Source organism: Ursus arctos, unplaced genomic scaffold (genome assembly GCF_023065955.2).
Source record: "Ursus arctos isolate Adak ecotype North America unplaced genomic scaffold, UrsArc2.0 scaffold_15, whole genome shotgun sequence".
NCBI classification, from domain to species: Eukaryota; Metazoa; Chordata; class Mammalia; order Carnivora; family Ursidae; genus Ursus; species Ursus arctos.
In genome coordinates, this window is record NW_026622819.1 from 40285185 (window position 1) to 40308657 (window position 23473).

The following is a 23473-nucleotide window of genomic DNA, read 5'->3' on the forward strand; positions in this document are numbered from 1 at the left end:
GGGATCCCAAGAAGTTGGCTAATAGTAGTTGCCTCTGGGAAGGAGAAAGGGGACCTCGGGCAGGAGGGAGACTTGCTTCTCATTGTCCAACCCTTCGTGTTTGTGGTATATATTTTTTCACCATTTACAAGTATTTTTTAATTTAAGAAATTAACTTCTGGGGCACCTGGGTGGCACAGCGGTTAAGCGTCTGCCTTCGGCTCAGGGCGTGATCCCAGCGTTATGGGATCGAGCCCCACATCAGGCTCCTCCACTATGAGCCTGCTTCTTCCTCTCCCACTCCCCCTGCTTGTGTTCCCTCTCTCGCTGGCTGTCTCTATCTCTGTCAAATAAATAAATAAAATCTTTAAAAAAAAAAAAGAAATTAACTTCTAACAGAACAGGGTGAAGAAGCAAAAAGAGCAAAGGGGAATGAGCTGGAATCCCACACCAAAGAATCACCATGGTGCCCGACTTTCCAGTTTCTGTGCACATGCGTGTGCACCGCAGGTGTATGCAGAGTGTCCCAATAACATGTTCACGTCATATTTTAGCAGTAGAATGGGAAGATACTACCCAAGGGCTGTGTGGATTTCTCAGAGTCACAGGTACTCCTCCTGGGTTAGTAACTCTGAAAAGGATTGACATTTTATGGGGATGCTTGTGTGTGTGTTAGATTATTAGACAGTCTGCTTTCTGTGCTTAATCTGATGGGAACATATTCTAGGTCATGAAATGCCCGCCCTCTGTTCTTCCCATGGTCCTGTGGTGACCCTGGGTCAGAGTACGCTCTGTCCCAAGAAGCTAGCTCTGGGCTCAGGCTTCTCCCAGAGATGCGCTTCTCCATGGCCCCCAGTGGATCACAGCCCCAACTCCTCTCCTCTCTGCTTCTCCCACAGCTGCAGAAACTCCTCCTCGCCACGTCCTACCCGACCTCAAGCCCTGATACCCAGAAAGAAGGGACCGCCTGGCGCCAGGCAGGCCTCAGGTCCAGGAACCAGCGGCCCTGTGTGAAGGTATTTGTATATATGTCCCCAAATCCACCCAGGCCCCCAGGTGTGGCCTCTGAGGGGTACAGCCTTCAGCTCTTATTAGGGGGTATCCAGCTCAGTCACTTTCCAGTTGCCCTCCTCGTGCCTCACAATGCCCTCGTAGCTGGTGTGCTGGGTACTTTTTGAGGCCCAGGCCAGTTTGGGGTTCTGGAAAGAGCACCGGACTTTCTCCTATACCTCAGTGTTTGAGGCACCGTGTTAGACATTGGGTTAGAGCAGGGACAGGAAGACGTGGCCTGCTCTCAGCAGGCTTACTCTAATGGCAGACACATGGAAACTTCAGATCTCACTGGAGACCACAGTAAAGAATTCGGATTTCTTCTGGGGGAAGCCATGGGAGAGTCCAGAGCTCTGTCATGAACACCAAGGAGCAAAACAAATCCCTTTTCCTCCTTGGGCTCCATCTTCCAAGACTTTCAAAGGGGTTTCATAGGTGATTTCCCAGCGTGCCTGTGACTCAGAGCCTTGACTTGGTCCTTCCCCTTGGGTCCTTGGCCACTCCTGAAGGGGACTCAACCCCATGCCCTCAGGGCAGAATCAAGATTTTTTTTTTAATGGTTTTATGGAGGTGTCCCTTAAATATCATAAAAGGCACTTATACTTATTTTGAAAGTATAATTCAATGATTTGTGGTAAATGTACAGGGTTGTGCAGCCATGACCACAGTTTAGTTCTAGAACATTCCCATCATCCCAGAAAGCTCCCAGCAACCCCATGTACAGTTAATCACTGTCCCCACACCCAGGCAACCGCTCATGTAGTTCCTCGAGCCATTATGGAAGGGTCTAGTGCAGGGGAGCGGGGTGGTCAGAGCAGGGCTGTGGCAGTGAACGGGGAAGGGATGCGATCCGTGGCTGGGTGGTCTGTTACGAGTCTGGTCATTCCTTTGCTCCTCATCACCTGAGCGCTGCCAGGTGCCATGTGGGCCCCGGCAGGCGGCTACAGGTGCGGGGCAGAGCGGAGAGGGACAGTGCGGGCCTCCCTCCTCACTCTGCCCTCTTTCTCTCTGTCAAGGTGGACGGCGCCCAAGACAAGAAGGCCCCCACAGTGCAGTCTCAGAGCCGGAGTTGTACGGAACTGCACAAGCACCTCACTTCGGTGCCGTCCTGCCCCCAGACTAAAGCCCGCTCCCCGGACAGGGGCTTGCAGCCGCCACCCGCCCCGAGTCCCCAGCTCCCAGCTAAGGAGGAGGAGGAGGCTGGTGAGGACTGCCCGAGCCCCCCGCCAGCTCCAGCCTCGCCGCAGGACTCCCCGGCCCCGGGCAGGGCAGGCCCCGGCACCCAGGGGTCCCGGGAGAACACGCAGGCGATCGTGCAGCTTATTCGCTACATGCACACCTACTGCCTCCCCCAGAGGAAGCTGCCCCCACGGGCCCCGGAGCCAGCCCCCCAGCCCTGCGGCAGCCCCTCCGAGCAGGTCAAACCCCGGCCCCGGTCCCAGCACCCTTCCAAAGGCTCCTGGGCTGAGTTCTCCATCCTGAGGGAACTTCTGGCTCAAGATGTCCTCTGTGATGTCAGCAAACCTTACCGCCTGGCCACACCCGTCTATGCCTCCCTTACACCCCGACCCAGGCCCAGGACCCCCAAAGACAGCCAGGCCTCCCCTGGCCACCCGTCCCCCGTGGAGGAGGTGAGGATCACAGCTTCGCCCAGGAGCACCGGGCCCAGACCCAGCCTGCGCCCACTGCGGCTTCAAGTGAAAGGGCATGCCGGCCGGTCAGGCAGGCTGCAGCGGGAGGAGGAAGAGGAGGAGGAGGAAGAGGAAGAGGAGGAGGAAGAAAAGGAGGAGGAAGAGGAGGAGGAGGAGGAGTGGGGCCGGAAAAGACCAGGCCGAGGCCTGCCATGGACCAAGCTGGGGAGGAAGCTGGAGAACGCGGTGTGCCCCGTGCGGCGTTCCAGGAGACTGAACCCGGAGCTGGGTCCCTGGCTGGCGTTCTCTGATGAGTCTCTGGTCCCTGTGGAGCCCCAAGGAGCTCTGCCCTCGCTGCGCCTGGCTCCCGAGGCCTACGACATGGAGGGGGCACTGGGCAGCCCCACAGATGAGGACAGTGGTCAAGACCAGCAGCTCCCACGGGGACCCCAGATCCCGGCTCTGGAGAGCCCCTGTGAGAGTGGGTGTGGGGACACGGATGAGGACCCCAGCTGCCCACGGCTCCCTTCCAGAGGTAGTCGGAGTCGGTGGTCTGCAAGAGAGGGGGCAGGGATGGGGCGTGGTGTACCCCACTGCACTGGGAGCCAGGAGCCCTGTGCTGGGCAAGTCCCTTCCCCTCTCCGGCTCTCGACTTCCCTTTCTGTGCAATGGGCTAGTTGGGCGGATCGTCAGAAGTCACCCACCCATCTCTGAGTTTTCCATCACGCATGGGCCAGGCACCACTTAATGAACATGGAGCCAGATGCCTTCGTGGGGCTGGTGTGTCTGTGGGGTAGGCAGGCAATCACAAAGTAAATAAAAAAGGAGGATAATTACAAATTGTGCTAAGTGCTCTAGAGAAGACGTCCTGGGTGATGATGTGACGAAAGGAGTGAGTCTGTAAATCCAGCTCCCTAATGACATTGAATTTTAAATGGTAACAGTAGTGGTGGTGATTATAACGGGTATCTATTGTATATTTGCTATGCCAGGTGCTGGTCTAAAACTTGACACAGCTTAACCCCACTGACTCCTCACAGGGGGCCTGTGTGGTAGGTGCTGGCATAATTTCCATTGTCAGACACAGAAACTGAGGCACAAAGGTATCGAGCGACCTGTTCAGCTAGCGAGTCCTGCATCCGTCCATCTGTCCACCTGTGGCCCCCCACCCCCCGGCCTTGCCTGGGGTTCCCCCCCACTGTACTACACTGTTTGGCCAGAAGGGGTCACCCTTGTATCTACCTGCTCTTTCTGAAAACTCCAGTAGTCCGCCCACCACTAATGTTGCTGAGATCCTGAGAATGAAGGTGGCTTTGAGTTGTTCCTGCCCTTCCCTAAAAATGACAGAGGATTTTGGGTCACATGCCTGTGGGGAGCCCTGCTTGGTACCAGTGGGGGTTCGGGGTTTCCTCCAGAGGGAAACATCTGCTAGTGATGCTGTGTTGGGGAATCTTATTTTTTTCCTTTTCATCTTCTTTTCAGACTCTCCCAGGTGCCTCATGCTGGCCTTGTCGCAAAGGTAGATTTTTGGAAATCACTGGTTTATTATTCCATGAGTTTTTGTCCTGTTGGGTATGTGTATTGGGGGTGGGGGGTCGGGTGGGTGGTAAGGCCCTGCGCCTGCCCCTGTCCCCATGCTCCTGCCCTCACTGCCATGTGGGGCCCTCGGTAGCTGGGCTCCCTTAGAAGGGAGGTCTCTGCAGGCCCAGGGGAAGTGGGGAATTAAGGTTTCAGGCCATTTCATAAGCTGTCCTCTCCAGGACAGAGGGGAGGAATTATTTTCTCTGCAGGGGAAAGCTGGTAATGTTGTGTGGCTTTGAGCAAGTCTCCTTCCCTCTCCGGGCCTCAGGTGCTCCGTCTGTAAAATAAGGAGGGTGATGATGCTCGCCCTGTCTCCAGCCTCCGGCAAATGTCTCCTGTGTCTCCTGCAAGAGCTGTATGCTGCTTTGAATTCCTCTAAGCCAGGATGGGGGTTTCCCAGAAAATTCTCCCTGGGACCCACCTCTCTCGGCAGCAGAACCAGGGTCTGTCACAGTGTCCCTTGTCCTCTTTGTACACTGGGGAGGTGGAGCTGCTGCTCATTGGCCTCTTTCCTTTCTGTCCTCCCTCCCCCCCACCCCCACCAGTGACCCTCCTTTTGGCAGGAAGAGCTTTGAGCAGACCTTGACGGTGGAGCTCTGTGGCACCGCAGGTGAGCCAGGGGCGCAGCTGGTGGGGTGCCCTTGGGGGAACTGACACGACTCCTGGTGACGAGTCCCCCACACGGAACGGCGCCATCTAGCCACTGCTGCACAGGCCGCGTGGGGTCTGAAGGTGCACAGTGAGGGTGTTGTGAGGGGAAGAGTCAGCCGTTCAGCTGCAAACAGTCCGCACAGGAGCTGAGGGCGAGGTAGGAAAGGAAGAGAGACACATCTTCCCCCGAAGGAGCCTGCCAGCTCTGTAGGAGACAGACTCACACCACGCCGGAGTTCTGCTCCAGGCACACTGGTTCAGTCTGTGCCAGAGCTTTGGGAGCACGGAGGAAGGGGCAGGGTGGGGCGGGGCAGGGGTGTGGCCTGGGAAGATTTGCAAGGGGGGCTTATGAGCCGGACTTGTGGGAGGAGCAGAATTTGTGGAGCGAAGAGGCCGGAAGGAGATCCCTGATCGACAGGAGCAGAGGCTCGTAGGGTGAAATCAGAGGTTCCCCTGAGGAGGCTGGTCACCTGGAGTCGCTGCTTAGCAAAAGGGGGACAGGCAGGAAGGAGCGATCACAGAAGGCCGAGAGGAATGCCAGGCTGAGGGTTTGGTCTTGATCCTGGAGGCTTTGGGAGCCCCAGAAAGGAAGAGATCTCTGGCGTTCAGCCAGTTCCTTTGGTGCACTGGGGAGGATGGAGGCCAAGTTCAGATGCAGGAAACACGGATGGCACCGTGGTGGCCCGGTCCAGGTGGGAGGTTTGCGTTGTGGCGCCGGCCGCCTCTCCACTCTGGGAGACATTGGAGGTGTTGAGAGAGCTTGTCGAGTGATGGGATGTAGAGCAGAAGGGGATCTCTCAAATGACCTGAAGGTTTGGGCTGTGGTCAGGCTGCGGAGGGATGGCCATGGGATTTCGTCACGTGACCGCGGACTCTGTGAGGAGTCTGGGCGGCATTCAGGCTCAGCGGGCAGTGCCGCGATTGACTAGTGATGCCTGCCATTCACTGGGTTGGGAACGTGGTGATGCATGGGCTGCTTACTTGCCATCCCAAACGAGAGTCTCTGTCCATAGGAGAAGTGATCTGTCTCCGCCTCACAGGGTTCTCCTCTTGCTTGGCTAGGGCTCACCCCACCCACCACACCTCCGTACAAGCCCACAGAGGAGGACCCCTTCAAGCCAGACATCAAACACAGCCCAGGCAGAGACAGAGCTCCCGGCCTCCCCAGCTTGGAGGGCCTCCAGCTCGGGACCGCCACCGTGGCTGCCCACAAGCTGCCAAAGAAGCACCCAGAACGGAGCGAGCTCCTGTCCCACCTGCGGCATGCTACAGCCCAGCCAGCCTCCCAGACTGGTCAGAAGCGCCCCTTCTCCTGTTCCTTTGGAGACCACGATTACTGCCAGGTGCTCAAGCCAGAAGGCGCCCTGCAGAGGAAGGTGCTGAGGTCCTGGGAGCCGTCTGGGGTCCATCTTGAGGACTGGCCCCAACAAGGTGCCCCACGGGCTGAGGGGCAGGCCTCCGACAGGGAGGAAGACAGAAGCTGTGACGGCGGTGCCCCCGCCAAGGACAGTGTGCTGCTGAGAGACCACGAGATCCGCGCCCGCCTCACCAAGCACTTCGGGCTCCTGGAGACCGCCCTGGAGGACGAAGACCTGGCCTCCTGTAAGAGTCCTGAATATGACACAGTCTTTGAGGACAGCAGCAGCAGCAGTGGGGAGAGCAGCTTCCTCCTGGAGGAGGAGGAGGAGGAGGACGATGAAGAAGAGGACTCAGGGGTCAGCCCCCCTCGCTCTGACCACTGCCCTTACCAGAGCCCACCAAGCAAGGCCAGTCGGCAGCTCTGTTCCCGCAGCCGTTCCAGCTCCGGCTCCTCCTCCTGCCGCTCCCGGTCACCAGCCACCCGAAGGACCTTCAGGTACAGATGGGTGGCCTCAAGAGGGACAGTGGGCAGCTGAGGACCCCGGTTCCCAGAGTGCCAAGGGAGGGAGGAGCCCTGAAGCCAGGGCTGCATCTCCCCGTGTGTCCCATGTCCTGGTCCAAGGCCCAGGAGGCGATCTCCCTGGGGGGTTGTGGGCAAGTCCTGGCGGCAAGCAAAGCCTTGCTGTGTGATGGTCAGGAGTCCCCCAAATCTCTTGGCCCCGGGAGAGAAAGAAAGCCCACTTCCTGGCCATTCGTGGCCTTTGTCTAAAGGAACTTGTCCCTTACTCATCTGTGTTTTCTGCTTTTATATTTGTAAATCGGACCCAGTTTAATATCTATGTGACATTTACATGTGAAAGGAAGATTAGCAGAATTCTAATCTGCGTTCTAAAAAAAATACCTGGATTTGAAGCAGTGATAAGGTTTATTCCCATTTCTTGGTCCTGCTGGGCTGTGCAGGACTTCCAGCAGTCAGCCGTCCCCCTGGGAGATGCTCTACCTTCCCACAGGGATGATGCGTCATGAGCCTGTGTGCTCGTACCATCTTGTCTCGTTGAACTGGTCTGAGAGAAGGAGCTGGTCCAAGAGTCAGCAGGGAGCTAGGCAGAAAAGAACTGGAGGCTTGGCATATGTGGGTGGAGACAGGTTGCTTTTCTCCCTGATCACAGCAGGACCTGATTCTTCACCTGAGGGGAGGCCTGAGGAGGGTCAGTGCAGGTCCCAACCCCTCTGCCTGAGATGTACCTGAATGACCACTAGATGGTGCTCGTGAGTCTAGAGCCGCTCGGCAGCCGCCGGGCACGTCTTACCAAGTGGACAGCTGGATCTCACCCGCCCAGTACGTCTGGGGGTGGGGGTGGAGAGTCTGCATTTCCAGCTAGTCCCCAGGTGATGATGATGTCCCCAGAGTGCCATACTCTGAGACCCAGAATTCAGCTAATAGCAAAATATCTTTTCTTAGAAAAACTCGGCTTTATATATCTACACCAGTAGCTCTTATCTGTTTGAAAATCTGAATAAAGCAAACACTCCCTTCCTCTTAGAATGTACATAGACGTCTAACCGAGCATTCGATTTTAGAGGGTTTGTAGACTCTCCAGACTCTAAGGTTAAGAAGCCCTGAGCTACCTGTTCTCAAATGAGTTCCCTCTCGATTTCTCTAAAAGCCCCTCTATGTAATAAGCCAGGATGACTGGTCAGAACTCTGTGAGCCCTCTTTCCGGCTCCATTCTCCTTTCCCCAGGGGTCACTGTGAGCTAAGTGACTCGGCATCTCTATCGGGGAGTTTCCTCTGCAACATTTAGTAGCTCCGAAGCTACTGGGCTCTCTCCTTTTTGAAACACGTCCCCGAAGGCTGGAGCTGGAGCTTCCCGGCCTCCTTTCCCTCCTGACCCCTCGGGCTGTCGGGGTAAGGCCTGCCTTCATGTACTTGCCTGCAAAGAGTTGGGAGCCTCTCTAGAAACTCCCATGGGTTCTCCTTTTCCTCTTCTTGCTTTTGGGCCAAGTTCAGGGCTGGCTTTTTCTGCTCCCTCGATTCTTGCTTAGTGGACAGAACTTGGCACCTGGTAAATCTGGTAAACCAGTCATCCGTGTTCTGCAGACCCACATTTTTTCACCTGTGCTTCCAATACCAAACATTGGTCCACAGAAGTGTTTTGAGCTGGTTTAATAACACAAACCCCACAGTACCTTCCAGTCATTCTCAGCTCTTCAGGTGGGAAACTGCCAATCTGTTGCAAATGGATGATGATACTGTTATTTTTGCACTTTATTTATTTGTTTGTTTTTTGTTGGAGAGAGAGAGGGTGGGGCAGGGGAAGAGGGAGAGAGAGAGAATCCCAAGCAGGCTGCACGCCCAGTGCGGAGCCCTCCTCGGGGCTCGAACTCATGACCCTGAGATCATGACCTGAGCCAAAGTCAAGAGTTGGGAGCTTACCCGACTGAACCACCCAGGTGCCCCCCCCCTGTTATTTATCACTTTATAAAGTTTACAGGTCACATCCCCTTCTGTGATCCTATTTAGCTTCACAGATGCACTTGGACGTGTGCTTCTTACGCCCATTGTATAGATGAGGGAGCTGAGGCTCTAAGAGGTGCGACAGAAAAGCAAGCAAGCAATCACGGAGCAGGGCTTGCGCTCAGCTTTTTCTGACCGGCACCTCACAAATGGCCAAGGAAGCAGTACAGTCAGTTCTCCCTGGCTTGCGGTCGAAGCACTGAGGCTGAGGGGATGTGAGTAACTAGCCCAAGGTCACCCAGCAGGGAGGCGGTTGAGCCAGGATTCGGACGCAGGCTGTCTGACCGCAGAGCCGATGTTTGCCTCGTGTCGAATCTCCCCGAGGACGCAGGCAGCACGTGCAGAGCCAGGACTCCTGTGCTATGCTCCGTCCGCTGCGGCGGCTGGCTCTCTGGAGGATGAGGCAGCGTGCAGACAGGCCAGAGGACACGGGCACGTGGCGCCCAGGAGCCTCCTCGGACTGCGCATCTGGGCTGATGGGCCTGATAGCCGCCCTGGATGGGGGGGAGGGGGCTGTGATGGCCAGGGTCGCCTCGTGGCTGGACACCAAGCACCAGAGGGTGAGAGATCTGGGATCAGCTGCCCTCCTCCGAGCTCTGGCTCCCCCACGTTCTGGCTTCAGGCACATCTCATACTGAACCTGAGCCTCGGTTTTCCTTTGGGAAATGGGGAAATAGAAGACCCCATAGGCTGAGATCCAGTGCAGTAATGAAGCGAAAGGGCCCTTCCACCCCTCTTGGCATAGAAAGGCAGGGTTCAGAAGGGTGCTGATTAGCGACCCGGTGGTTCCCAGTGATCCAGTCCCAGAAGCTGGCCAGCGGCATGTGTCAGGTTGTGCAGACCCGCACACAGCGCTGGGCTGTCACTGCTGGGGGGGACGCTGGGCTTCTGCGGGTGCCAGTTTGCTACTTGCGCCCTCATGAGCGAGCTCTCTAAAGAAGCGCCCCTTGCTTCCTGGGGCAGGTGCACCCGCCCACCCTGCCGTGCTCCCTCCTGAGAGTGAGTGCTTCTGCTTTCCTTGTTCACTGACAGATGTGAGAGCAGAGGGCCGTGTTCAGACGGAACGCCAAGCGTCCGGCATGCCAGGAAGCGGCGGGAAAAGGCCATTGTAAGTGATCTGGGGCCCCGGAGCCCGGAGCGAGTGGGGAAGAGCAGGGGCGTCAGGACGTGCTGGGGTTTGCTAGACCCGAAGGCCTTTGAGGCTGGCTGTGGCCTGCAGAAGATAATTCCATTTCCCTGACTTCAGAAAGCACCAGGGTCACACAAGGGCATCAGAGGTGGCATCGTGCAACGTGCGGCCGAGGGACTGGCTGTGAGGCACGGAGTCGGTGGTGATTTTAGGGCTGAATGTCGGAGGCTCGACAGGGCCCAGAGGGCAGGTTGTGGTGGGGGTTGGAGCAGAGCTGGGCCAACCAGGCCATAGGGTAGCCCTGCTGCCGCCTTCTGTGTGACCTTGGGCAGGTCTCCCAGCTTCCCTGAGCCTCAGTTTACTCATCCATATCCAAGGGAGTTGGGCCTTGACCTTCCTAAGGGTCCCCCAGCTTGATCAGGGCTAAGGGACCAGGAGATCCTGCCCCTTGCTTCCCACTGAGCTCTCTCATGCTCCCCCAGGTTAGTCTCCCGGGCCAGGCTGTGCCAGGAAGCCGCAGAGGAGAGCTGGAGCCAGCCCCTCCACATCCCTAGAAAGAAAGGAAGGGAGAGTAAGACAGAGGCACAGAAAGACAAACAGACTTGCACTTAATTGCTTTCCCCCATGACGGGTGCTTCGGGGTGAAGACGGGGGGCGGGGGGAGATATGTGAGGTGTGCATACCCCGGAGGTACACAGGTGTCTGCAAACAGGTACTTACAGCCAACCACAGGCTGTGTCTGGAGTGTCATCTTGGAATCTGTGTGTGACCATTCAGCGGTTGTGACGTGCTTGGCATGAGTGAGACAAACAAGGTCCCCATTCCTGTGGCTGGGGCAGAAGGGAGAGAAGGGCAACAGACTCATAAACAAGGAATAAACACTGTAATCAGATATGGGGAGAGGCACGGTGGAATTAATCATGGCAGGCGAAAGTCTCTGAAATAAATAGTCGTGTTTTGACTGTTGGGGAGGATGTATTTATAGGGCGGTCTGGGAAGGGCATCGGCAAGGAGCTAGACGCTGACGGATGAGAGGAGCCACGAGGCAGTTTTAGGAGGACCGTGGGGCAGAGGCAGCAAAGAACTCCGTACCAGTTGAAGGAACTGCCGGGAGCCTGGAAGGGCGCTGGGGGGGAGGGCGCTCCTTCACTGAGCAGAACACGGTTCCCGTGCGATGGACAGTGCGGCCCCGCCGCGGCCCCTGGGCCCTGCTTTCCTCCCTGCCTTCTGTGAGATGGGAATGGAATGGCTCCAGCATCACTGGCTGTAACCTGTTCCAGAGAAAGCCTGTCCAGACCAGAGCCCGTCCGCTTTGCGCAGCAGAGCACAGGTTTCCAGCAGCGCGGCTGGCCGTCGCCCGGTGGGTCAGAGCAGCTCTTCCACCAGCAGTGGCTTGAACTGGATCCAGTCACAGATGGGGGAGGAGAGGAACCCTCCGGCCCACGTCGCATCGCCTTCTCCCAGCCCGCCGTGACTGCGCTGGCGACCTGCCTGCCTCCCCGTCCTTGCCCATCACCGGCTTGCCGGCTTGCCTTTACACCACAGCCTCCCTCACTACCCAAAAAAGTCCCACGCCCAGAACACAGCTGTGCAAGTAGGCAGTTACATGAATGATGACGAACCCCTCTCGTCTCTGTCCCCTCTCTGTTCCTTTCCTTCACTCCAGCAGTTGCTTCCTTGGGAGCCCGACGCTCAGCGGCCCCGCCCCCAACAAGGCAGGTCTTCTGGGATAGGGGTCATCATCGTCCTCTCTCTGACTCCAGTGCTGTCATCCACTCAGCCAGGTGTCATGGGCTGGGGACGAGGACTCCATAGGAGCCCACCATCGAGGGGGTCCCAGGAGGCCAGGCAGTGACTGGGTCTCTCTGCGTTTCCCTTCCGGAGCAGGGCGAAGGCCGCGTGGTGTATGTCCGCAATCTCTCCAGTGACATGAGCTCCCGAGAGCTGAAGAGGCGCTTCGAAGTGTTCGGTGAGATTGTGGAGTGCCAGGTGCTGACGGGAAGCAAGAGGTGAGTCAGGTCAAGCTACTGCAGAAGAGGGCCGTGGGGAGGGGCCGAGGTCCCGATCTAGGGCTGGCCACACAGAAGATGCCCGACAAATGTGACGAAACCCGCAGCCTGGACCTGGAGGGCCAGGCCCCAGAGAAGGTCCAGTAACAGCGGGGCGGTCCCGTAATACGCTCGGTTTGCTAAGTGCCAGGCAATTCCTGTGCGTTCTCTTCAGCCTTCTGACGTGCCTGGGACCTACGCACTCGTTCTGTCGCTCTCCCTTTCGGGGGAGCTCAGGCAAGTTAAGTGAGCAGCTAGTTAGCAGCAGAGCCAAATCTGCAACCCACATGTGTCCTCCGGGTTCTCTGCCCTGGAGCCGGTACCGGGGAGCAAACAGCGCCCGGGGCTTAAATGCATGGTTGTACTGGAGCGTCGCTGCCCTGCAAGAGCCCCGCTGCTCACCTCTCCCCCCACCCCTCCGGAGCGGCCAGTTTCAGACCTTTTATCCTGCTGGGACTCTGGGTTTTCCCTCACTCACCTGGGGGAACAGTGTTCATCTGTGGGGGGACCTACAAGAAGAACAGGTTGTGTGTAAATGCACAACTTACATGTCAAAACTTTGTCAGTTTCGAGATCATTCTGTATTCGCCAACTAGATTATTAAGGATTTTCAATTCTAATTTAATGATCATTTTACAAAGCTCCAGTGAGAGAGTGGTTTCTATATAGGAATCATTACACACTTCATTCCCATTATGATGGCTGCAGAACACCCCAAGTGTTGACAAGGGTGTGGAGAAGTCCGACCCCTCGTGCACGCTGGTGGGAAGACAACCCAGTGCAGCCGCCATGGAAACTGGTTTGGAGGGTCTTCAAAAAAATGAAATAGAGAATTACCGTGTGATCCAGCAATCCCACTGCTGGGCGCATACTTACAAGAATCCAAAGTAAAATCTCAAAGAGATACTTGCACACCTGTGTGTGTGGGAGCTTTATTCACGATAACCAAGAAGTGGAAACAACCCAAGTGTCTGTTGACTCCTGAACGGGTGCACAAAGTGTGGTCTCTGCATACAGTGGGCTACTACTCAGCCTTAAAAGGAAGGACACCCTGTCACATGCTGCAGGCACGGATAATTGGTAATCATGACCTCATTGTGCTCCGTGAAATCAGCAGTCCCGGAAAGACAGAGGTGCTGGGATGCCATTACACGAGGTGTCTGGAGCAGTCAGCTTCCTGGAAACAGCAAGCAGAGAGAGTGGAGATCCGTTGCCGGCAGCGTGAATACATGTAACACGCTGCTGAACTATACACTTGTTCTAAAGATGGTACATTTTATGTTTCGTGTTTTTACCATGATTTTTTAAAAAAAGAGTCACTACACAGAACTGTTTTTTAAGTTCTGTGCAGTCCGCAGGGCATCAGATGCAAAGAACATGGAAAAAACGAAGCGAGCACGTTTTGGTGGACGTTTCAAAAGGCAGAGGGGAGCCAACTTGGCCTCGTTCAGAGAGGGGTCAGGAAATGTGATTCTGCTGAGTGCGTATTAGGCGCCTAGTGTGGGCAAGCCCATCCTGAGCAGTAGGGGAACTCCACCTCAGCTCTGCCCTCAGGATTATCCATAGCAGAGGGCCTAGCAGCCAGGGTTCTTTTCCTTGCTGTTCGTGGAGCTGAGGAGTTGGGGGAACTGACTTTAGGAGCCCCTTGCCTCAGCATCCCTTCATGCAGGCTGCCCTCAGGTGGCAAACTGGCAGCCCCCAGCTCTAAGCTTACCTACCTCCTACCAGGGAAAGGAGGGTGTCCCTCACGGTTCCAGCCAGGAGCTGGGATAGAGTCTTCGAGGTTCTGCCTCGGGCAACAGGCTTATCCTTGGATGAGTGGCTGTGAACACATGGCACCGTTGTCGGAGGAAGGGGAGTGGAAGCTGAGCAGGCGGACAGAGTTGTTTGCCACAAAGGACGAGATGTGTACACAACACCAGCTGTATTAGGGAAGGGGGCGGCCCCGTTAGCAGGCAAGCAAGTGGTGGCCGAGGCTGGCTTCGAAGGAGGCAGGAGGGGTAGAGTGGGGGTATAATTGTGGCAAATGAGCTTCCTTGGGGGGAGGCCTGAGTGTGCATACCCTGCCCTGCCACTTGTCTTTGGGCAATTCTGAACTCCACAGAGCCGGTTTCCTCATCCCTGAGGGGGAGAAAATGCCAGTAGCCACTCACAGGGCAGTCTGAGGGCTGAGGTGCCTGGCAGATACTCTGTGAATCACCTACTCTTCCTGTTTGCAGTGGAAGTCAGCCTAGCAGTTGGCATCATCTGTATGTGGGGGGCCATGCGACATGGTTACTGAATCAGCATGGCTCTCTGCTCGTCATCTAGTTATGGGTGGTCTGAGAGTGTCATCCAAGCTGGCTCAGTCACGTGCTCCCCCGACCTCTCCCCACAGAGGCGAGAAGTATGGCTTCATCACCTACCGGTGTTCTGAGCACGCTGCCCTGTCTCTGAGGAATGGCGCTGCCCTGCGGAAACGCAACGAGCCCTCCTTCCAGCTGAGCTACGGAGGGCTCCAGCACTTCTGCTGGCCCAGACACACTGACTATGGTAAGTACCAAGGCCCCGCCACACTCCAGCGAGACCTAAAGCCCCCTCTGGACCCAGCTCCCACCCTAAAGCTCTAATGTGCCAACTGGTATAACTTCACAGCCTGGAGGCTGCCATCTTGTTTTTCTTCCGGTCTCTGGTCTGTCTTGTCCCGTCTCAGGACTGGTACCAAGAAGCAGATTCGAAGCCCCTGTGGCCTCCTGGAAGGTCCAGTCTTGTGTTCACAGCCAGCTGGCAGAACCATGATTGACTGTCTCTTAGATCTCCCAGGGCCAGTGGCTGTCCTGCTGCTTTTGGGGAGCGTTCCATGGTGGCCCCATCAGGCGGCAGGCAGCCTTGTCCATTAATGGGCCACAGCGAAATAATATTGTCACCACGCTCTCACCAATGGGGGACACTGAAGTACCATTTAGGAGAGAATGATGTGTGGAGGAGAGTCTGACACAGCCTCCGTGGTGTAGGGCTGAGGGGGAGGGAATGTAGGCAGGTTCCTGGCCGGGCAGTGTTTCATTCACCTGGCTGCACGTCCACACACATGGGATCTTGTTCCGTGTCTGCACAGTGAGGGCGTCCTAGCGTTGTTGGCCACCGTATGTGACTTTGGCAGTGGTTTACTAGTGGACAAGAAGCTGTCAGGGAAATGGATTATATTATAGAGTATCAGAGCTAGAGAGGAGCTGTGGGGTGCTCTAGTTGGGGCCACCATGTTCTGGAAGCAGGGCGGCCCCGAGACGTTGACGACAGGGCAGAGGTTCACGGTAGGCTGGCAAAGGTCATGCTTGCTGTCTAGTGCTCTCTGAGGCCTTGGGGCACACGCGCTGCACAGGGCTGACCCTGGTGGCAGATTTGCTGATCGGCCTTTCTGCGTTGCTCACCGCCTTCCCCTCTCCTTGACTCCTCCACCCCCCTGCCCAGATTCCAATTCCGAAGAGGCCCTTCCTGCATCAGTGAAAAACAAGTACGAAGCCATGGATTTTGACAGCTTACTGAAGGAGGCCCAGCAGAGCCCGCATTGATAACAGCCTTAACCTTCGAGGAATACCTCAATACCTCAGACAAGGCCCTTCCAATATGTTTACGTTTTCAAAGAAATTAAGTATACGAGAAGGCGAGAGCGCGAGCGCGTGAGAGAACACACGAGAGAGAGAGAGAGACTTGAAACTGCTGTCCTTTAAAAAAAAAAAATCAATGTTTACATTGAACAAAGCTGCTTCCGTCTGTGAGTTTCCATGGTGTTGATGTCCCACTGCCACAGTAGCGTCCTTGCCTCCGGCAGGCGGCCCCAGGGGCGCCTCCCAGTCACCCATGTCCCCTCGCTCCCTGTAGACGTGCAGCCGTGTTCACCATAACATTTCTTGTCCGTAGTATGTGATGATGAAATTGTTACTCGTGAATAGAATCAGGATTATACACTCATTTTTAATTGAAGAAAAAAAAGTATATCCTTAAAATAATGTATTTATGGCTCAGATGTACTGTGCCTGGGATTATTGTATCGCTTCCTTGATTTTTTAACTATGCACTGTCGTGAGGTGTTTGCCACTGAGCTGCTCTGCTCCCTCTGCCAGGAAGCCCTAGAGGTGCTGGGTGGCTGGGGTGCTGGTCCCCAGGGAAGTGTGGCCTGCAGCCACAACTCAGAGCGGTGGGGAGAGGCTGCTGGGACGTTCCTGCCAAGCTCTGCCCCGTCTCTCACTGAGCAGGCGTGGGTCCAGTTCCAGGCGGAACCGTCATCTGGTGCCAGCTGGTGCTCAGAGCTTGGGCCTGGCCTGGAGTGCTCGGATCCTGGCAGGACCTTGTAAGGAAGGCGGGGTGAGCTGCGTGATTCTTGTCTTTCCAGGTGAGGCGGGCAGCGTTCCAAGAGGTGATATGACTTGCCCAAGGTCCCACGGCCAGTGACGGGGCAGAGCAGTGACCCAGCCCAGGCCTCCTGATTCCTGGTCCCATGCTCCTGCAGTAGCTGGGGTAAAGATGCAGAGTTCCAGGGATTGGTAGAGGTGAGGTCAGCTACGTTGGGCCACAGGCTGGAGGCCTCTGGGCTTACTTGGAGGGTTAAGTCAACAGCCGGCTCGCCCGCATTAGGCAAGTTTAGGCTTGGGCATGTGTCTTGATCCAGAGGGCTCTGTGGCTTGCCTACACCTGTGGACATGCTGTCAGAGCCTCAGTGACACACCTGGAGTGGCACAGGCAGGTGACCTGGGAGTGGTCATCCTTCTGGGGCCAGCCACCCACCCATCCTCCTACCAGCTTGTCTTCCCCTTTTCCTCACCTGTACAGTTGTTTGGGTGGCATGGGGCAGGGGGAGCAGGAGGGGCGTGTGAGGGCCGGGGGTGGATAAGACAATCTCCAGTGTCCTTTCCAACTTAGACAGCATTCTGAGTGGGCTTTACTTTAAATATGTTCTTGAGTGATGTCAAACCATGTCCAGCTTGGATGTTCTGCCCGTGCCTTGGGGGCCGTTCAGGAGGGAAAGCATGGCCAGGCAGGGTATGAGCTCGTTACCTCTGCTTCAGACAGAGCGGCTCCAACTTCATCTCGTTCAGATGTCAGGGTTCCTTGGGAAATTTTTGTATTGAAAAGAAAAGAGAAAAAGTCCTGCTTTCTTTAAAAATGTTTGGAATTAGCTCATTAAATTCAACAAGCTAATTCAATCTCTTGTTCCTGCCAGGCTTAGAACGAGAATTAGTAGTTGATCATTATTATTATTATTTTTTTTAAGATGATCAAATAGCTAAGTAGACATCCTGGGCCAGTGAGCTTGTCCTGGGAGGTGAGCATATTCCAGGCCCACAGAGACGGCTGGAGGAAATGGGCTTTAGAAGAAATAGGGAATTTGAGCTCCTGTGTATCAAGTCACTTGACCTTCCTGGGCCCCAGCTTCCTTTTCTATGAAATGGACTGAGGCGGAGAAGTAGGCAAGTTGATTTCTAAGGTGCCTGCCAGCTCTGAGTCTTAGCTTCTCGCAAAGGTGGTATCTAGCTCTAGATAGCAAGTACATGGCACACATACCACTATTTCCACATCCTTGGCCAGTGGCAGACATAACTAATCGACTGCAGCACTCAACGTTCTTTGAACTTGAGAGTTCTTTTAGAGCTCTCAACACAGAGCTCTGGGCAGCCATTACTAATGGATCAGAGTTTAACTAAACCATTTGACATCCAGGTCTGATCTTTGAAAGGTTTCCATCACGCAGAACCAAATGGTGGCCAGTTTCATGCTGGCCCATCCCTGTCTATCATGTCCTGATCTTTGAGAGAACATTCCGCTAAAGCCATTCATTGGCACAGCACTCCCAGTAATACTGTGACACACAACCCCCACTTGGGTGGGGGGGGAGCAAGCGGAACAGCAGACGTGAAATGTTTGAGGGAGGTGGGGAACCAGAAAAAGGGACTTTCTGCAGCACAGACTTGAACATTGTAAATTCCTTTTTATAGCTGTTCACTGCCTGGCACACAGTAGGCACACAATAAATGGTCACAGAATGCAATAGAATAGAACTTAAATCTGTCCGCTGCCTCCCGTCAGTCCTGACTGGCACCCAGGAGTATACTGAGGGTTCATCCTGTGGAAACCAGTAGGAAGGAGCTCGAGGTTCAGAGTCTGGAGAGCTGGGTTGAGTCTTGGCTCCACCAAGAACTTGGTGACCTTGCTAAGTCACAGAACCCCTCCCCCTCCCCCCTGCTCCAGAAGGAGTTGGACTAGAGGTTCTCTAAGCCCCTCCTACTTGCTTCTTCCTTGATGTGCCCTAGGCCAGAGATTCTGCCCTGGGCAGGTGGTATGGGAAGGTAAAGACAGATTTTTAGTGGGAGGCCAGTCCCTCCCTCCCCTCTTCTGGGTCAGCTGAGGCTGCCCATCACCTCAGATGACTGCGGGGCACTCGAAGTTACCTAGATACTGGCCCTGGAGCAGAGCAGAGATCCGAGCATGACCGTGCCTAAGGTCAGGGCTGGCTGCCGTGGGAGAGGATGCCGGCCGAGAGCACCGCTCCGTTTCTGCTTGCCATCCCATCCCTGAAAGGCTACAAGTTCTAAAATGGACCGAGCCTGCAGACAACCTCCCTCCGGAAGACTCATTCGGTGCTGTGTGTTTCTAACCAAGGAGACTCCAAGGTCTCCAGGAAGACTCGTCCCCCTTGGTCTCTTGCCCACCATGCTGAGGAGTAACCCAGAGGGAGCAGCTGCCACTGGCAACCATCTCATTGTAGCTCTGTCCTCGTGTTTGCCCTGGGTGATGTTTACATGTGATTGCCATCAAAGCTTACTGTAGACTGTGTTGACAGCCGCCCAAGCCGGGCAGGTTGCACTGTCCATCTGTGTGCCGTGCTGGTGTTTCCAGAAATGTCCGATCCAACCGCTAAGTGGAATTCTTCATCTCCTTCCTCAGTCGGTACCAGGCTGAATCAGAATCCTCACTCTTGGGGGTTCTGGTTACCGAAGGAAAATGCATCAAAGAGGTAAAGAATATGAGTGGATGGAGTGCAGAGAAGCCCCCCGCCCCCCCACCCCCAGCCCATCACAGCTTGCTCCCAAGCCAGGAAACGGCTTTGAGGCAAAGAGCCACCAGTCAGGTGTCGGCATCCACTGGGAGGCCTCGCAGTGCGGCGTGTTGGCCGTGCTCAGGGGAGAGGCATGGCTTGGGGGGCAGGAGGAGGAAGGGAGGAGTGCTCTGAGCTGCGGACGCTCAGTCCTGATGTAGGAAGAGACGCACTAAGAAGTCTTTCATTGCGTAGAGCCTGTGCTGGGTGAAGTTTTGAGAGCGATTCTTCTAGGCGTGTGCAGCGTGCCTGCCGAGGCCACCGCACGAGTAGTGAGAGCAGGTGGCAGGGAGGGTGTTGACACGTGGTCCTTCTGTGTGGACCGGGGAGAACCTCGCCCCAGGCCTTGGGCTCCGCTGAAATCTCAGCTGAGCCTGCGGCTTGAGACAGGGGCCATCCCAGCCGTGAAGCAGCAGCGACCCCAGGCGGTGGGTTGGTCTGACTCGCTGACGGCAACTCCGCAGTGCTTTTCTCAGCGTCGGAGATACGGCAGTTACCCTCAGATAGGACTAAGGGAAGACGTGGGATGCAGAGTAGCAAATAAAGCGAACCTCATGGTTTTGTTGGCCAAAGAAGAGGGACCCCTCCCCTTTCCCCCTGGGGCAGAAGGAGAGCAGTTAGTGGTTCCGCGCAGTGTGTTGAATTGGCCCCCACGTCCCCAGGGGATTTGCCCACAGAGGCGGGCTCCAGGGCTGCATGCTGGGTCCGGAGGTACAGGGTACATGGAGGGAGAGCTCGGGGGCTGGGAAACCCACAGAAATGCCCTTGGCCCCAAACAGACGCCGGGTCGGGGGAGGAGCCCCGGGAGCGGCCGCAGGACGTCAGGCAGTAGGCAGAGGCGGACTTTGCGGTGAACCAATAAAAGCACTTTGAGAAAACACAACATGTCAGCCTGGCTCCATGTGTCTACACTGGCAAATATGGGTCTCCTGTGGCTGTGTGAGGTCCTCTCCTAGGGACTGGGCTGGGGTCGGGAAGGGGGCTGGTTGGAGCGGGGAGCAAGACCCCTTCCTAAATAGTGGCAGTCCATCCTAGGGCCAGCCCTTTGCTGGCCCTTTTGTTGGAGGCCCTAGAGAAAGGGAACCGTGAGTTTAGATCTTGGTACCTACTTTTACGTATGTATAAAAAGCTAAAACAGCCCAGCTGACGGAAATGGGTTTCCAGAGCAAGTCACCTAACTATAAGCCATCTCAGTGAGAAACCTGAGGTTTCCCACTTACTGTGTGATCTGGGGCCTCTGTTCCCTCAACTGACAAAGGAGAGCATTGGACGGAAGGAGCACCAAGGTCCCTGTGGAACCTGATAGGCTCAGGTGCCCTCCCCCCCCCCCCCCCCCCCCCCCCCGGGAGCATCGGGAATCCGTCCCTCACCTATGGAACCAGTGTCATCCTCTGGCTGCGCCCAGCTCAAGTCCCGGGTGACAGTTCTCTGCGAGGTCACCAGCCAGCAGCAGATGCACACCCACATGGTCCTGGCCGAGTTCCCTTGTATGAGAAGGCCAGCTCCCCAGGACAGATCTAAGCCATAGTTTCTCGTGGGGATGATGAGACGTTCGGCCCCAGCTTGGCTAGGTGGTGGTTTCGAATCTCACATTAGCCTTGTCATCGTCCCCACCGAACAGCTTTTAATCCGAATGTTGTGACCGCTTGGCTGTTTCTCTCTTGCTCTCAGACGATACTAGCAATACACATGTTTTTTTTTTTTTTCAAAACAGCTTAACGTAGGCACTTTTCACACATTTCCTTCAAATGATTGTAAAACCTGTGGGGCAACCGGAGGCATTGCTCACACTGCATACGTTTTAGGGCAGCTTGTGCTTTTGGTTTCTTTAATAATCCGGCAGTGGTGGCTGAGGCTTTGAGGCCCCAGGGGACAGATTTTCAGATATTCTGGTTCTTCGGAATGCCTTGCACATGCAGAAACAGCATGGAAATCCAGCTCCCCGGACCAGGGGCTTGCAGAATGTGGTTTTGTAGGTGGTCCGTCCCTGGGCCGAGCGACACCTCAAAGACGTGTTTCTATAGCTGAACCCCCTCTATGCTGTATGTTTTGTCAAAGGATCCCGCAAGGAAGCCCGGGAACCTCCTTCCCCACTTGGCCAGCCTTGCTTGGGGGTGACTGGTGAAGGGATTGGTCAGCTTCCACCTCCACTTTGCCTTATCAACGTCTCGTCGCCCTCTAGTGGCCAAAGACTGTATCCACCAGCTACCCAGATGGAAGGCAAAGAAATCCTTTCGGCCACCTTGCTGTCCAACACCAATTTGGGGAATTAAATGTCATGGCCTGAGGAAACTGTCTATGTATTTAGAACCCAGTGTCACACAGTCAGAAGCAAGCACTTAGTAGACTCTTGCACAGACTGAGAAGCACAGTAGTTATCCTGTGGGCAGAGGAGACGGGAGTGGACCCTGTGTGCAGGGGCCGGGGAGGGGGTTACTCTAACTGCAATACTAGCAGCCCAGCTGCTGGCCTTGTTACATGAACCTCGGGTCGGTGGCCCGCACTGTACCCTCGGGGGCGAGCAAAGAGGTTGGGTGTGAGGATTCTGGGGGTGGGGGTGGCGCTGGGGGGCCTGGCCATGGCCTTTGTTATGGTCCACTGAATAGCCAAACAGGTTTTTTGGTTTGTTTTTATATGTTGTATTTAAAAATGTTGTCAAGTGTTTTTGTGTTAGGAATAAAAAGTCATAAACTATTCCCAACTTTGTTTCTTGAGGGGTGTTCTGATTCCGATGGAAACAGGTTGGAGATCTCAAGGGGTGTGTGGTCAGGGTGGTCAGTGGAACAGGGAGGTGGACCACCCGGATTTCCAGATGGTCTCTGGGAAGATGACCATCCGGAAGTCTGGCTCGGTGCAGTCTGCTCTGGAAATTCACTCCCACCCCCTCGTGCCACGGTATCAGCGTTGGCTTTGAACATCTGCTTCCTCCAGAGGCCGCTGCTAAGGTTGAAGCCAACACAAGATCCCTCTCCCCAACTCCAAGTTTCTAGAGAGATGGTGTCTGTAGCCAGCCTTAATCGACTGGGCGAGGTGGTCCCTATGGTCCCTTCCAGCATTTCCAAATCTTGGACTCAAATCCTTTTCTCTTGGTGTGACCATGCAGCCTAGAGAATTCTGAGCAATAGGGAGCCAGGGCTTTCGCCGGCTCTGTGACAGGGTCAAACCAGGGAATGGCTAAACTTGTCAGGTTTGGGCATCCCCGGGGGTACTACTGTAGGGGGCATTATTTATTGGGAAGCTCAACAAGGTAACTACAGCCTGGGGTGCGTGAGCGCAAGGCTGTGTGTGTGTGTGTGTGTGTGTGTCTGTCTGTCTGTCTGTCTGTCTGCTCGTGTGCACGCCTGTGTTTGTGTGTATGTGTGGAATTACATTGATGCATTTCTTGAGAAAGGTGCAAGAATTTCACCTACACAGAGGGACACATCTGCTTTGTTATTTATAATAGAAAGCTAAATTTTAATTTTTTAAAGGACACTGCTAATGATTGAGAATCGAGTTTTTAGTTTTGCTATTTTTTTTAATTGGTAGAGGATTTTTATATATTTTTTCCATTTTGTTGGGTTGTGTCCTTATTTATATAAATACTTTATCTGTAAGAGGCAAGGAAGATACCTTCTTTGCTTTTAATTACTGTGGTTGTCATCGTCCCTGTTTTATTTCTGGTGTGATCTATCTGTCTTACCTTCTAAATGAGAAACTGTTTTCCTGTATTTGTACATTGTCAGATTCTATAGTTTCATAGATAATTTAACCAAATTGCTCTATGTATTATTATTCCGTGAGTATAAAGTTCTATTTTAACGTCTGTAAATACTTCAGAACTGGCTTCTTTCCTCGGACTCCCACTGGGGGGTTATTGTTTACATCACAAAAACTGTAGACTCTATGCTCATGTACTGTAAATAGTGAAGTGATCTGCTTATAAATAAACTTAACAAATACACTATGGAGATTAAAAAAGAAAATATCACCCACAGCCCCGTTGAGGTGTGTCTTTATTTGTCGGCGTGCTCGCTGAGGGACACCCCGCCTGCCAAGTGGGAAAAGGATTCTGGTTTGGGGGTCACTTTCCCGGAGAAGAGCCTGGTCAAGGTGCCCCCCCCCCCCGCATGCCCTCTGAGCCCCCTTTTCCTTCTGTCACGTCGCATGGCGATCGTGAGCCAGTCAGGCTCAGCCTCCCGCAACAGCCATTCATGACCAGCTTTTCGCCATGACTTTTTGAAAGTTCTCCCACTTTCTGCACAAGGACTTCCTTGTCTGGCTACAGCTCTTTTTTCACACGAGTGCACTAAATAAACATGCGGAAAGCGATATTTTGACGTGTTTTCAAGCAAAACACTCACCAACTGACAACTGCAAAACAGTGTCTGGTCCAAAAAAAAAAGAAAGAAAGAAAAAAACCACACACAGAAAAAACCGTTTCTGGCCAGAGGATCTGAAGAACAGACGAACTGTGTG

At 54.8% G+C, this 23473-nt stretch overlaps 1 protein-coding gene across 4 annotated transcripts in view; it reads left to right on the plus strand.

The window, feature by feature from the left end:
* Nucleotides 1-22991, plus strand: part of PPARGC1B (PPARG coactivator 1 beta) — a 108889-nt gene extending 85898 nt beyond the window's left edge. For 2 of the 4 annotated variants that reach the window (XM_026510743.4, XM_044388512.3), the window contains 9 exons: nt 879-995; nt 2046-3195; nt 4143-4179; nt 4787-4851; nt 5955-6747; nt 9802-9877; nt 11783-11907; nt 14324-14478; nt 15394-22991. In XM_026510743.4, the coding sequence (XP_026366528.1) occupies nt 879-995; nt 2046-3195; nt 4143-4179; nt 4787-4851; nt 5955-6747; nt 9802-9877; nt 11783-11907; nt 14324-14478; nt 15394-15494 (2619 nt within the window). In that variant the 3' untranslated portion in view covers nt 15495-22991. The remainder of the gene's footprint in view (nt 1-878; nt 996-2045; nt 3196-4142; nt 4180-4786; nt 4852-5954; nt 6748-9801; nt 9878-11782; nt 11908-14323; nt 14479-15393) is intronic. The other 2 variants (XM_026510744.4, XM_048224306.2) reach the window with 1 other exon arrangement.
* The last annotated feature ends 482 nt before the right edge of the window (nt 22992-23473 follow it).